General features: G+C 36.4%; 1 protein-coding gene across 1 annotated transcript; it reads left to right on the top strand.

Moving 5' to 3' along the window:
* The first annotated feature begins 11,139 nt into the window (after nucleotides 1–11,139).
* On the top strand, nucleotides 11,140–12,450 carry LOC131944967 (uncharacterized protein F54H12.2-like). Its single transcript, XM_059305889.1, has one exon. It carries the CDS (start codon nucleotides 11,140–11,142, stop codon nucleotides 12,448–12,450), a length of 1,311 nt encoding a protein of 436 aa, XP_059161872.1.
* Nucleotides 12,451–16,427: the final 3,977 nt, after the last annotated feature.

Genomic DNA, 16,427 nt, shown 5'->3' with positions numbered 1-16,427 from the left:
TAGTGTTTTAACAAAGTTGAAGTGGGTTTGTGGTAATTACAAAAGCAGTAGCCATTTATTAGTGGCAAGATCCAAAAAAGAAGCAAAGCTAAGTAATAGACTGTTGCTCCGTCGCGTGTAATGTTTTGAATCCTATGTTTACTCAATTCCTTTGTCACGTACTTGTATAAGTAATACCGAATATGCTTTAAATAGAGACACAATAAAAATGCTTTTCCTTGCTTGCATTGCATTGTGTTATTATTAATTAAAGATTGTGGTCTCTTATGTATTAACGTAATCGTTACTTAGTTGCCGACAAAGTTTATGACTGCATCTGATAAAAGAACATTTATTTTAAAAAATATTGCATGGGTCCACATTTCTAATAAAAAAAGATAAACTATTCAATGACAAAAATATTCTCTCCTAAACTGGGGAGAAAAAAACATAAATAATTGTAGAGTACGATTATCTAGTTATTTTTTAAGATGGTGTAGGTAAAGTTTAATAGGAAAAAAAACTGTACTATTATATCAGATATATATGTTATATTTAGTTTCCTCTTTTTTTATCTTTTTGTATTAATAGTCATTGTTTTTTGTAGGTTAAAGTTTTAATACTATGCTTATTTTTTCCCAAAAAGTCGATAAGGTGATTTTTTTGTAACTAATTAGTATTGTTTTCTAATTCATTAGTATTGTTTTCTAATTCTTGCTGTAATGTTGTAATAGTTAATACACAAATACATATATATGTAGTACAAGAAGTACAATATATATATATATATATATATATATATATATATATATATATATATATATATATATATATATATATATATATATACAAACGCAAGAATTTAACGCACATGCTAGAAAAAAAATGTTCTCAGAAGTTGCAAACGCACACATTACAATAATTTACAATGCTAAATTGCCTGGATTGCTATAGTATTCAGGAGAACAAATGTCACTGGCATTCCATTGCAAAACAATATATTTGTTGACTAAAATATATCAGAGCAGTAGCAAAGGGACACAACTAAATCATTATTTTGCGCTTTAGGTCGAGATTGCGCTTCTTTTTGAGTCCTCACACATTACGAAGTATTTGTTAGATTTGTATGTAACGTTTCATAGTCATAAAAATGGTAAGCCATAATTTACAGAATTAGTCTTTCCAGTATTTTCGAACTAAAAAAAAAGCTTTTCTAGTAAGCGAGAACAGCAACCGTAAACCAATAGGCAGTTTTTCTTCCAGGCATGTTTCTTCGGGGTGGGGGGGGGGGGGGGGTGGGGGGGGCATGAGCACTTGAAGTTTTCGGGAGAGGCCTGGAAGAAATAGTGCCGGTAGGTCGATCGTTACTTCGTTGAAAAGAATATAATAAATATCTATAAAACCTTGGCTTTCTCTTTTGTTTATTCAGAGGGAGACATAAGATACATTTAATTTTTGAAGTTAAAAATTGAGAAATTATTACGTACTGAGTTATAACTGTCTTTTTATTGAGTAATAGTTTTTGTAAAGCTTTCATCATTGCTAACAACTCTTCTATGACTGGTCCAGACGTCGACTTTCAATGCCTCTCACAAAATGTCTGTAGCATCATCATGTAAAGATTGCTGTTGTGAAGGATTGTGAAGTTAATAATTTGGTACAGGGGAACCGGTAGTGATTGAGTTAGTTTTGGATTTGGATTCATCAATTTGGTATATGTATACATATAAATTCTGCTCAGTAACGAATATTTAGGTCTGTATTTTTTGGAATGTTGTTTGTGTAGTGTTTGCATTTTTATAAATTTAACGGTTTTAATGTTTTTCATGTAGGTTTTTGGTAATAAAAGAACATGTTCTACAACTAGAGGCTTCAAACTCAGCATACTGATCCAGTGTGGTTTATCTACATAATACAATTATCAAATGCAATAGAGCTGTTTATTAAAATTTGAATGGCTGTTGATGTGTCGAAGAAACCCTTTATGTGTGTTTTTTTTAAACATTGGGGGCGGGTTCTCTTTTGTTTTTGTTCCTTTATTATCATGCGTATGAGCAGATGTTATTACATTCAATACATCATGTTCAATGTAGTTATAAAGATTTCTTTAGTTTCGTCAATTACGTTCTGTGTTGTTGTTTTTTTTTTTGTTTTTTTTTTAGAATTTATACATTTGTACTAAATTAACACAAAATGTTCACTAAAAGCCAAAAAAAGAAACCAACAGGTTATTTGTCTGTATTAAATTAAAATATAAACATTTTATTTTTGTGGTATAAATAATTGAACTTATAAAACATGAAAAAGGGGAACAATGCAATTGACAAAACCAACAACAATGATCCTGGTTACGTCCCTTTGCTTCTCTTGATTATATGTTATTACAATATGGATAAATGTGTTGCTGATTTCAATAATTTAATTGCAAAATTATCTCTTTTATTTTTACCTCACTACTTCTCCTTCGTTCAATTTTATACTCATTCATTGATTCATGCTGTCATTCGTTCATCCTATTTTGATGCATTCATTTATTCATTAGTTTGTTCGTTCATTCAAGCATTCGTTTATTTGTTTATTTGTTCAATGTTTTTATATTCGTTCATTTTTTTATTCGTTTATTATTTCATCCATTTTTTATTTCATTCGTTCATCCGTTTATACGTGTATTTTTCCTTACACCCACCCTATTAGTAACTATTGCATTCCATTCTTGGTTTCCGTTTTAAAGTTTCTATACAATTAGAAATTGTTCAGGAGGAAACGCTTAGGTCAGGCTAACCTAGGTCGCCTAAAATTGAATTTTCGACTGAAAAACAAAATGGACCAGTTTTTGAAGACGGCGTTGAAAAGATTACAAAATGTAATACGTCATTGAGCTTTAAGTTTTAAATGTCAAATGAGGGTGAGTTATCGCAAGCATTATAATAAATTGTAACTTTAATAACTAATATAAAACAATTTAAAATGCAATGAAAATAAGCAACAACAAAAAAAAAAACGTGACACTAAGCCTGACCTAAGCGTTTTCTTTTTAACAATTTCTAATTTTATAGAAACCAAGAATGGACATGGACTCGAGTTTCATGTCAATGGACATGTAAAATGAATCATTTAAAACAAAAACGGGATAGGTCAACGTACTAAATCAATGCAGCTGAAACTATTGATTTTCCAATTTATAAAATGACTTAAATTAAGCATTCTGGCGCACAATGGTTAACAAAATTTAATGCTTAAAAAAAGTAGAAAATAATCTATACACTATTATTTAAATAACTATAAAGAAAAGCGTGGGTCACTTTAGTATCTGTTGGATACCTTAACTAATATTTATGTCTAGACATCCTGACGACTGAAGACAGAGGAAGTGAGTTGAATGAAAGCTTGTAAAAAGCGTCAAAAATAAGTTTCCTAATTTAATAACATACATTTAACTAACTGTAACAATTGCATTTTTTTTAGGAAAAATATTTAATGTTTTAAAAACAATTTCACAACAATTTAAATAGCCTTTAGTTTGCAACCTATACTGTCCCCAGGGTTAGGTTTCCATTAAACTTGGATTGACACAATGACGTATTACTTACTAGTGCTGGGGCGCCAAACTCCGTGTGCCCATGTAATCAGTTTTAAATATAAATGTTTTCTGTCCGCAAGATTTGTTTTGTGCTAAGACTTTTTAGATGAGATTTTCTGTAAAGTATTTTTCATATATGATTTTTTAATTAATCTACGTTTATACATAGTTTTTGTACGATATTTCAATCCCATTTTCGCTTTTTTTTTAAAACAAACTAAGATTGTCTAAACGTTTGTGCGTTTAAATTGAGCCATACATCGTTAACAATATCCTTATTTGCCTTCAATATCAGATATGTTTCTGAGTAGAAAAATAGCTCACGACATTTTAATATCTATTAATATTTTGAAGCTTCAAATATTGAACTGCAAAAAAACATTATTATTTTAAAACCTTGTAAATCAGTTAATATGTTTGTTTGAAAAGTGTTTCACAAGAATAATAGCCGGAAAAATAAATAATTAGTCTGTAGTGATTTTTTATTTTTTTATTTGCTAGCTGAGGTAGGGGCCTACTCGGTGGGTGAGTCATGTTTTCACGCTCTCTTCGGGCTCATTTGTTTTCTCAGGCTGAAAAATCGCTTTTTCCTAATCTTTTTGTTGGATCGAAATGTAGAGTAATTATTATTCAAACAAAACAGTTAAAAGACAGAGTAAAGCTACTTTTTAGTCTGTTTCTAGAAGCTAATAATCACGGTTTTTGTAACTTATATGCTTACAATTTGACTACATGCTGGTATATTTGCATGATCATGTTACCCAGGTCGAAATTTGGACATGTCCACTTTAAATTAGTTAACGACCAAATGGGTTATAACAAAAAAAAAATTAAAAATAATAAAAAACGTTTTAAATAACAAGCTTTTGTGTTCGGTTCTCGTGCCGTGAGTTGTAATAGTCCGGTTTGTACCAGTTTATGAAAGGGTATATAAGGTGTGTGAAAACGTGTGTGATTGCCTCAGTTTCGTCCAGATCTCCAAGGTTAGTATGGGCTAGGTCTATACTAGTTTTTAGCCACTGTACCATAGTTTTACTTGCTTGTGTATTTTGTGTTTCGAATAGACTGTGTTAGGTGTAGATAGTGTAGATATTATTAAATTCTTTTATTTCAGCGAGTTTTTGTTTTCATTCAGTCATGTTGTTTAACTCGTTTGTTGTTGCTTGTCTTATATGTTGCGCTACTCATCCGTTCAGCCGAAGGCATTTCCGTGTGTTCACAGCAGATGGACTTGGTACATTCTTAAAGCTGACGTGAATTATTTTCATTCACAGTACTCTAATATGATTGGTCAAGCGTATCAATGAATCTTTTCCCATTAATTATTTTTACGCGAATGCCCTTATATTGAGTTTGATATCAAATTTTATTTTGTAGAAAAAAAAACGTTTATCCCACTTATTTGTAGATTTTAAAAAAAAAAGTCAATACACCAGCGGGTACACGAGTGCTTGGCCGATAGATTGATGTATTGTGAATTATGCCTCGCGGGCAATAAAAGATGTAATACCAGTTCGAAGATAGCCGCTGTCCGCGTAGTGGTGTGAAAATTTGCCGGGGGGGGGGGGGGGGGGGTACCATGTTTCACATAGCTATAAAAGGATAACCGTAGGCTGTTTGGGTTAGATAGTTAAAAGGTGTTAGTACCGAATTAAGAAATAAAAATTTTGATGAGCAAAATTTTAATTTTATCGAAAACATGTGTATCTTGTATCCTTAAGAACTCAATCTTATCATCTTTTCTTGAACTGATGTGTTTTACATTTAATACTAACCATTACAAGTCGCTTATCGATTTTTACTTTTTGTCATATTGTGAAAAACTGAAAAACATTTCTACTCAAACAAGTATTATTTGACATATTCCTTTTGCTACGCTAAGATTTAGATCAAGGCGGCCGGAGACAGATTGAGAAATATAAACAGATTAAATTTTATTTTTCTACGAAGGCTTTTTTCATGTTAAATTAAATTGATTCTTATCTGTTATAATCCTTCTTTTAGAACCCAATGGATTTTACTAAATTATTTTTAGACATAAATAGTATTTTGTATTTTAGCAACAGACCTTTCCAAGGAAAGATGACAGCTGCGTAAAAGCGGATTTACCAAAGTTAAAGTCTTGTCAGTTAAACAAACACGGGGACGTGGTCTAGAAACAAATGTCAAAGACGGACTGTTTGCAGTTAACTAACGATTCAAATGCAGGATACTCACCCACCAGGGTGAGGTGGGTGAGCCGCAGGGACAACGAGATATAGTAAAATACTCCCTGAGGGAGCAGGAGGTATACCGACATATAGTAAAATACTCCCCCACCTGGGTGAAGGTGGGTGAGGGTGGGTGAGCCGCAGGGACAATGAGATATAGTAAAATACTCACCCACCCTAGGGTGGGTGAGCAGGTGGGGGAGTAGGTCAGTAGGTCACCACCGGTGACCTTGTGACGTAATCAGTGACCTTGTGACGTAATCAGTGACCTAGTTACGTAATTTTAATGAGTTTTTTTAATTAGTTTTAATGAGTTTTTAAAATTTTAATTAATTTTTGACCTAGTTACGTAATTTTAATGTATTTTTTAATTAGTTTAATTTTTTTAATTTTAATTAATTTTTTTATTAACGAGTTACGTAATTTGATTATTTGTTTACTTTTTTAATTGTTTAATTTGTTGTTTACTTGTTGTTTAATTTAATTACGTTGTTTATATTGTGTAATTTTTATTAACGAGTTACGTAATTTGATTATTTGTTTACTTTTTAATTATTTTTATTGACGAGTTACGTAATTTGATTATTTGTTTACTTTTTAATTATTTTTATTTTGTTTATTTTTAATTTAATTTTATTTTATAATTAGTTAAATTATTATTAACTAGTTACGTAATTTGATTTTAATTACTTTTGTTTATTTATTTATTTGATATATTTCTTTTCTTTGATGTATGGTATTTAAAATAAAAGACACTGTTTATTTGATTGTATGTATGTTTAATAGTAAACGGATAGGGGTGTTGGTGGATGAGAGGGGGAGTAATGATGGGGTTTGAGGGTAGGGGTGCGTTAGCGTGTACTTTGTGAATAACATCCATTAACCAGACATGTAACACCTGTTACGTATTGATCGCACCCACTGGGCCATCACAGCATGATGTCCCACCTAATTAAATTTTTTGTTATGCTTTACCGAGTTTCCCCCGAGCGGTTTGATAGGTCATGATGATTAACGACGTACATTAAGTGCCTCTCCGCGTTAAGTGTGGGAACATCTGTTACCACTTTAATTGATTTTTTCCCCTGGTTGGGTCCCGTGCTTTCCACTAACAGTTATACAGTGTCATGGGTTTTTAAGTTTCTGGTACGATTATGTTAAACGTATACACATTCACACAATCACAGAAACTCACTTTCTTACTTTTATATTAAAAGACAAGTATGTGTTATTGTTTTGTTACTTGTCCCTGAAAGTTATGTAACTCGGTATCCTATATAAGATTTTTGACTGGAAGCAAAATAATTCATTTAAAACGATGGATCCGAGATGGAAACATCCCTTTACCGCTCTGATCGCAGGGCCAACTGGGAGTGGTAAAACAGTATTTGTCAAAACATTTTTATCCCAGGTGTCAGAGATGATGGATCCTGCACCTGAGGAAATTTATTACTGTTACGGGGAGTGGCAGCCTTTGTTTGATACCATGAAGAACGTTCAGTTTGTGGAAGGTCTTCCTGACTTAGAAAGTGGATCACTGGGGGATGGAAAACGTCGACGTCTAGTCGTCATCGACGATTTGATGGCGGAAACAGATGAGCGAATTACAAAATTGTTTACGAAAGGGAGTCACCATCGTAATATTAGTGTCATGTATATTGTCCAAAACCTATTCGGGAAAAATAAAGAACAAAGAACCATCAGTCTCAATTCGCATTACATAGTGTTGTTCAAGAACCCTAGAGACGGTTCACAAATTACAAATTTGGCAAAACAAATGTATCCCGGTCGCGTTTCATATGTCCAGGAAAGTTTTAAGGACGCAACATCGGCCCCTCATGGTTATTTGTTGATCGACCTTCGACAGGAAACACCGGATAATCTGAGATTACGCAGTAGTATCTTTTCTTACGAGCAGCAAGTCGTTTACGTCCCGAAATAAAAGCAACCATGTCTGAGTCGGTAAAACGACAAGGTGAGATGTTAAGGTTTTTGGCTCGGGCCAAACCACCCGCCGTGAAAGCCGTTGTCGAAAATGCTACCCCACAACTCGTAAAAACGTTATGCGAGTGCTGTCACAATGTCTTAAAAGGCAACGTTCCCCTCACGCCCGGTCAGAAGAGACGTTTGCGTCGTCACAAAGTGAACTTGAGACAACTTACCAAAAAGTCATTGACCGTCAAAAGACGAAAGCAAATTTTGCAGACCGGTGGTTTCCTAGGTGCTTTACTCGGACCAGTTCTCGGTGTGCTTAAAGGTGTCTTGGGATTTTAAAGATGGCCAGGAAAATGCTTTTAATGGATCCTCGAATATTAGAGTCTATGCAACAAAAAGCATATGTACCACCCGATACACTCAACGATAGTCTACGCCTTTTGGATATGCAAATGGAACATATCTTAAATAGGGAAGATTTGTCACCACACGACAAAGTGAGACAATATCAAAAGACACTACAGCTCTACACGACGCGACTTAGCGATTATAGAAACAAGTCCCTAGGATTATTCGATGTGAAACCATCCACCGTGAATACCCCAACGACCGAGGTTGAAAAACCACAAGAAAACATAACCGAACCTAAAAAAGAAACGATAGACATAACAGAATCTGAAACTAAAACGAAATCCGGCTCGCCTGACTCTGATATTCACCCCTCGAAGAAAACGAAGACACACGTAGAAAAAACACCACCCTCGAAACGTACCAGAAGTAAGAAAACTAAAACAAGCACTACCAAATGGGACGCGTGGGAAAAAACCAAACACTAAAAAGACATTACTATGATCCTAGTAGACCAGGTGCCTACGGCGGCGTGTTTAAGCACCCTGAAATTGGAACTAAGAAAATTAAAGAATGGTTAAGTCATCAGGATACCTACACGTTACATAAACCTCTTCGGCGACGCTTTCAGAGGCGCGCCACCATCACCGGTGGGATAAATCACCAGTTTCAAGCGGAACTTATAGATATGCGCATGTTACGAAAGTACAATGGTGGTGCTTCTTACCTAGTGACCTGCATCGATGTGTTTAGCAAATTCGCCTGGGCGATTCCGATAAAGAAAAAAACGGGTAAGGCTCTAGCGGAGGCCGTACGTAAAATATTTACTACTAGAAAACCTATAAATTTTCAAACAGACAAAGGTAGTGAATTTGTCAACAAGACATTTTTAAAATTTCTTAAAGATGAAGGCGTTCATTTCTTTACCACTGAGAATGAAGATATTAAGGCGGCTATAGTTGAGAGATTCAATCGAACATTAAAAGAAAAAATGTGGCGGTACTTTACAAAAACAAATCGTCTTCGTTACATTGATGTCGTAGACGACTTGATCACCAACTATAACCACTCGTACCATAGGAGTATTCGTATGGCCCCTGTGAATGTTAATTTGTCTAATCAAGAAAGGGTCTGGAATACTTTATACGAACATGGGGACATTACTTATCGAAAAGTATTTAACGAAGGTGATCGTGTACGGATCGGCCAAAGCCGAAACACGTTTAAAAAGGGTTATACCCCGTCGTGGACGGAAGAACTGTTTACGGTGAGCCGCGTGAACGCGACAACGCCTGTAACATACGTCTTGAAAGATGATTCAGGTGAAGAAGTGAAAGGTTCGTTTTACAAAGAGGAGCTTCAGAAAGTGGGGGACAAAAAAGTGTACCGCGTCGAACAAATTATACAAGAAAGAAAGGGTGTCGGTGGTAAAGAGTATTTAGTCAAGTGGTTCGGTTATAACCCTTCATTCAACAGTTGGATTTCAGCTAGAGACATTTCGAAATATAAAGACTAAGGATGGAGGAAACGGTAAAAAGCCTAAGTCTGGATGACCCCGTGTTGGAAGAAACGCTCAGACCGTTCGGTGGGATCGAGGTGAGACCCAGATCCACCACGTCTTCTATCGGTTCAACCATTTCGAGTTGGTTCGATAAACTAAAGACACGACCGGAAATCGTTTTCATCTCTCAAATGTTGGTTATATTTGTTGTCATTGCTTTTTCACTATTTAATCTGACGCGTGGAACGGTCGACGACAAAGAGGGAAAACTCTGGGTCGTGTTGTTATCCAGCTGTCTCGGATATATTTTACCTAACCCAACCATTGCAAGGACCAAAATTTTACAATGAGTTTTTATGTGACCCTGCCTAGCAATACATCACCAAATGTATTTCCAGACAATGAGGCTGGGCATTTTTTCGTTAAATTACCACAGACCATCGATGTGAGTTTACACTACGAAGTTGGTCTGGTCGAGATTCAAATGCCGAATGCGTTTTGTATGCTTAGAGAACATGAAATTTGGCTCCAGTATCATTCCATCACAGAAGGTGAAGACGTTAACCTTTTTCTATATGGATTACGTCAGTCCAAATATCAATACATAGACTTGCTTGTTAACGCTATAAAAAAACTAGTAAAAAGAGAGGTAGATGAACGAAAAGTGGAAGTTATAATTTCAAACTGTAACAAGGGATTTAAGAAAGTTGTCGTAAAAGTAATTGCGGCGGGAATAGAAAGTACCGTCCGTGAGAGGTTGACAAGCTATTTGCTTGTTCCTGGTAGAGTTACAGAGAAACATCTCCCTGAAGACGAAGTAAAAACGGTATTCGTCTATTGTGACCTCGTAAAAATGAGACCGGTTGGTGATGTCATGGTCCCTTTGCTTCGGACCGTACCGATCGTTGAGAAGAAACCAAGTTCCGTTTTTCGTATTTACGACAAACCCCACTACATCCCCCTGAACCGCTTTTCATTCGACACTGTGGAAATACTTTTATGCGATGACTTGGGACAAACGCTCTCATTCACAAGTGGAACGTCAGTGTTGACACTCCATTTTAGAACACGTAAACATTTCGATCTCGAATAACTCACACCATGGTGAAACACACACTTTTACATCGAAACCCTAAATTGTACGAGGATTTTTACTGTAACCAGTACGGTGATGGTTTACCCGTTTTTATCGGTGGACGAAATCAGAGAGGACACGGTATTGGTAGTTTCTTTAGTGGTCTAGGTCGAATGGTCCTCCCTTGGATAAAGACGGGAGGTAAGGCTTTACTCAGAGAAGGTGTTAGTACTGGGTTGCAAGTTGCAAACGACGCATTAGCGGGAAGAGACGTTGGAGAATCGTTCAAAGAACATGCCAAGGAAGCCGGACATCGTTTATTGCAAGGCGCCGTTGATCACCTGGGACAAAACCAATCAGGAAGCGGGTTGAGAAGAAAGCGTGGGCTCTCGAGACCACCGGGTGAACCCTTCGAACAACAGATAAAACTAACACGCAGACCAAGCCACAAACATTCGAAAACGTGTGTTAAGAAGAAGCATCCCAAGTATTCAGATATATTTGCTTAACCATGGCTCTTATTCACCCGAGTTCCTGTGAGTGCTTACATTCTGGATTGGATTTATTTAGTACACCCCCGACACAAACTGCCGTCGAGGAGGGTCAATTTGTTGAAATACATCCCCTGGCGTCCTTGGCACAAGGTGCACCTATAGAATTTGCCATTTCTGGCAACAGTGAAGACTATCTCGATTTGTTTAATACTTATTTACACGTGCGCGCTAAAGTAACCTTAGCGAATGGTGATTCAATACCGCCTGACGTTGATGTCGCACCCGTCAAATATTTTTTGCACAGTTTATTTTCACAAGTGGATATTTCTCTAAACGATACGCTAATTACTGCTAGTGAGAACACCTATCCGTATCGCGCCTATCTGGAAGCTACGTTAAATCACGGGGAAGAGGCCAAGAATGGGTCTCTATCGGCCGCTCTTTATGCGAGGGACTTAGCCTGTTATTTCGAGGAATTCAAAGATGACAATAATGAAGGGTATAGGATTCGCCGCACCACCGCTGCTGAAAGTCATGAGATCGATATGATGGGACGTATACACTCTGACATTTTCGCTCAAGATCGGTATATGCTGAATGGTGTTGACATTAAAATTAAACTTACACCCGCAAAAGACAGTTTCACTCTCTTGACAGCAGAACCAAACAAGGGATATAAAGCTGTTATAACGTACGCAACATTGGTGGTTAGAAAAGCCAGACTTAACCCCGCCATTTCTATCGCACACGAAAAGGCTTTAACGACAACAAATGCAAAATACCCTTTTAAACGCGTTGTAATAAAAACCTTTGCTATACCGAAAGGTATGTTAAGTCACAACCAAGACAATTTGTATATGAGTCAAACACCGACCCGTTTAGTGATCGGTCTAGTCGCCTCTACCGCCTTTAATGGAAGTTACACGAAAAACCCCTTCAATTTTCAACATTTTCACTTGACGTATTTAAATGTAAGCGTTGATGGTCGCTCGTTATCAGGAAAACCACTGGTCATGGACTTTGATAAGAAACAAGCCATTAGAGCGTTTTTCAATAGTAACCTCGCTCTTGGTATGGTTGGAAAAGATGCTGGGAATGGGATAGATTATAAAAACTTTAAGAACGGGTATACCCTGTTTGCTTTTGATTTAAGCCCTAGTCTTTTGGATGGTGAACAATTTGAATTGGCTAAATCCGGACCTGTTTCTATTGAACTTAAATTTTCACAAGTTACAGCTGACCCGATTCAAGTTATTGTGTATGCTGAACTTGATTCGGTGTTAGAAATTTCGAAAACGAGACAAGTGCTGACAGATTACACCGCCTAACTTGGCCTATAAAAGAAAATGAACACAAGAGAACTACAAAGTATACTGGCCACGGACTTATTTGTGCAACGCACAACTCTCTTTGCTGTTTTAGCGTGCGATCAGTTACCCGCGCGTCTCGATAGAACGAAGCAAGCGGCATTCATTATCAATCTAGATTCGTCCTCGGAGGCAGGGAGTCATTGGGTTGGTCTATTTTTCAACGGACTATCCCAATTTACTTATTTCGATAGTTTTGGCTTACCACCTCGGGAGCCGGCCATTTTGTCTTTTATAAAAAATAACTCAAACAGACCACTCGTTTACAATTCAAGAGTGTTACAAGATATTCGAACCAACAGTTGCGGGTTATATGCAGCCTATTTTGTTTTGAAGAAAGCTCGCGGTGCAAATTTAAAAGTTATATTACAACCCTTTTCGGCGTCAGCGAGTCGTCAATATATTAACGATCGTATTATAACACGTTTAACACTTCAAATTATTGGAACTAGTTATAAAAGATTATTTCAAGATGTCTAATGAAGATTGGATACTTGTGGCCAGAGGTAACAATAAAGTGACTGAAATACGAACGATGAATCACACCGGATTTAAATTGGCGATTGTCAGCCAATTCATGAACAAAAACACTTTAAATCTTAGAGAGCTTATAGATGGGACCGATCTTAATTTTCCTACAAATTCTGGTGTTAGTATGAGTCGCGTCTGCTTTGAGCGCCTATTAAGTTTACAGGATGAAATTTTAAAAGCCTTTGATGAATTGGAAAAACGTTAATAAACAAATAAAATATAAGAAGACTTTTGTTCTAATTTCAGTGTGTGTGTGTATGTGTGTGTGTGTGTTGTGTGTGTATAGCGTGATAAAACAAGAAAACCAACAAGGTAATGCAAAAAACCCCGGGAGGCGCCTCTAATTACAGCACCAGCTGTTACCTGCTGGCTTCGCAGAGCTGACATATCGATCGGGGAAAAATCAATTAAAGTGGTAACAGATGTTCCCACACTTAACGCGGATAGGCACTTAATGTACGTCGTTAATCATCATGACCTATCAAACCGCTCGGGGGAAACTCGGTGAAGCATAACAAAAATTTAATTAGGTGGGACATCATGCTGTGATGGCCCAGTGGGTGCTATCAATACGTAACAGGTGTTACATGTCTGGTTAATGGATGTTATTCACAAAGTACACGCTAACGCACCCCTACCCTCAAACCCCATCATTACTCCCCCTCTCATCCACCAACACCCCTATCCGTTTACTATTAAACATACATACAATCAAATAAACAGTGTCTTTTATTTTAAATACCATACATCAAAGAAAAGAAATATATCAAATAAATAAATAAACAAAAGTAATTAAAATCAAATTACGTAACTAGTTAATAATAATTTAACTAATTATAAAATAAAATAAAATTAAAAATAAACAAAATAAAAATAATTAAAAAGTAAACAAATAATCAAATTACGTAACTCGTCAATAAAAATAATTAAAAAGTAAACAAATAATCAAATTACGTAACTCGTTAATAAAAATTACACAATATAAACAAAGTAATTAAATTAAACAACAAGTAAACAACAAATTAAACAATTAAAAAAGTAAACAAATAATCAAATTACGTAACTCGTTAATAAAAAAATTAATTAAAATTAAAAAAATTAAACTAATTAAAAAATACATTAAAATTACGTAACTAGGTCAAAAATCAATTAAAATTTTAAAAACTCATTAAAACTAATTAAAAAAACTCATTAAAATTACGTAACTAGGTCACTGATTACGTCACAAGGTCACTGATTACGTCACAAGGTCACCGGTGGTGACCTACTGACCTACTCCCCCACCTGCTCACCCACCCTAGGGTGGGTGAGTATTTTACTATATCTCATTGTCCCTGCGGCTCACCCACCCTCACCCACCTGCTCACCCAGGTGGGTGAGTATTTTACTATATGTCATTGTCCCTGCGGCTCACCCACCCTCACCCACCTTCACCCAGGTGGGGGAGTATTTTACTATATGTCGGTGTACCTCCTGCTCCCCCAGGGAGTATTTTACTATATCTCGTTGTCCCTGCGGCTCACCCACCTCACCCTGGTGGGTGAGTATTTTGCTATTTCTCGTTGTACCTGCGGCTCACCCAGGCGGGGAGTATTTTCCTATATAACCTTTGCTCCTGCTCCTGCTCCTGCTCCTGCTCACCCAGCGCCTGCGCCTGCGACCCAAAAGTGACCTAATATACTACTTGTAGAGTATCCCCGAGTAAAGTTTATGAAGTTGTGGCATTTGTCGCGTCACTTGAATGCGCTAAAAGAAATGCAGAGACACTACAATTAATAACGGAGAAGAAAAAAAAGAAAGCTCACAATCAGAAATGTTTTAATTAAAAATCTGTTACCGCAACAAGCCTAAAACCCTTATAAAAAACAAAAGTCCTGACATCGAGTACAATATTTTATCCGTTTCTATTGTAATATAGATCATCTGAGTACAGATTTTTTTTTTAAAAATCGACGTTCGACGTTTAAAAAACGCCCTTTTATATTTGATTCTATATCCATCCATTAAATTTATTTTTAAATCCTTATTGCGCAGTATTTTCCCGTATTATAACCTCTATTACATTTGTTTTTTATTTTATTTTTATTTCTAAAGTAATCTCTTAGTTTAATCTGTAGCCCCCACAAATTTAGAAGTGGATAGGTTTTACAAAATAAAAAAAAAATGATATTAGAGGATCGGGGAAAAAGTTTATTTTTTCTCGGAGAAAATTAATGCTTAGTGGAGTCAGTCGTGTGGGTTTTATCATCAAACCCAGCTAGATATGTATGACAGATAGGATTGGGAGTGGTACTTGATGACAGTGGCGTAGCGAGGTTGGGTGTCACCCGGTGCGGCACTTAATGGTGTCATTCCCCCCCCCCCCCCCCCCCTCAGAGGCATAGTGACCCTCCCCAGGGACAAACTTTCAAATTTTCGATTTGCACCCCCCTCAAGTTTTTCTCTATATATTTTGCTATTTTTTGCCTTGGTGTCACCCCCCTAAATGGTGTCACCCGGTGCGGTCCGCACCCCCCGCACCCCCCCCCCCCTCGCTACGCATCTGCTTGATGACCAGTGTTATCCTTAGAATGATGGCGTGGAAAGATTTCAGTTATACGAACCCTTAAAAATGCGAGTCGTCTAGAATCTAATAACATTTACATCCCTAGCTACCAATGACTTATTTTACATTTGTATAGTTACGCTGTGTTATTTTATGTCAGGTTTAATAAAATCATGATTTAATATAACCCTTGATTTAGCAAATATACAAGCATTTTGTTTTAACCTTTACTATATTTAAATGTAAAAGTTTTGACCAGAGGCTGGATTGTCTGTGCTCCTTGAGACATTTATCCTTTATCCAACCATGAACCGGATGTTGATTGATTCCCCGGTACCAAATTGATAACTTAGCACAGATATTTATTATTCCTTTTCATGTAGCTAGGCTGTAATATGCCAAGCTCTTCAGATTAAGATATTTTTAAAAATATGTTAAAAACAGACCAGCTTAATCCCTAACTGCTACGGATGACCCGTCCTCAAGGCGAACGGCTGGTTCTGACTGTCTTACGACGGTGACGTCAAGGCCATGCGCAGGCCGAGAAAACGTCGCGAGTACGTCGGTCAAGTATCTTGTCGCTGTGGGATTTTCCCGCCTTGATTTAACTCGGGAAATTTGGATGGGAACATTCTGACACAGGGTGCGTTGTTTTTTTTTGTTCCATCTTAATTCATTAGGGTAAATAGAATTTTTTTTTCATTAAATTTACATATAAGTTCAGTATACTTTAAGTTAGATTTGTTTGTGCTGTCTGGTTGTTTTACTTTTTTTCCTGGAACTGTTTTATGAGCTCAAGGTAAAAAAAAACACGTTTAGGTATTTCGATCAGCTATTTTACAAATTTAAATCGTTTCTAAAC

Source organism: Physella acuta, unplaced genomic scaffold (genome assembly GCF_028476545.2).
Source record: "Physella acuta isolate Inbredline_101_S28 unplaced genomic scaffold, ASM2847654v3 ptg000516l, whole genome shotgun sequence".
NCBI classification, from domain to species: domain Eukaryota; kingdom Metazoa; phylum Mollusca; class Gastropoda; family Physidae; genus Physella; species Physella acuta.
This window is presented reverse-complemented; position numbering and strand designations above follow the sequence as displayed.

Bases quoted from the DNA above. Each gene is read 5' to 3' on its own strand.
- LOC131944967 (XM_059305889.1), top strand. From the start codon at position 11,140: ATGGCTCTTATTCACCCGAGTTCCTGTGAGTGCTTACATTCTGGATTG.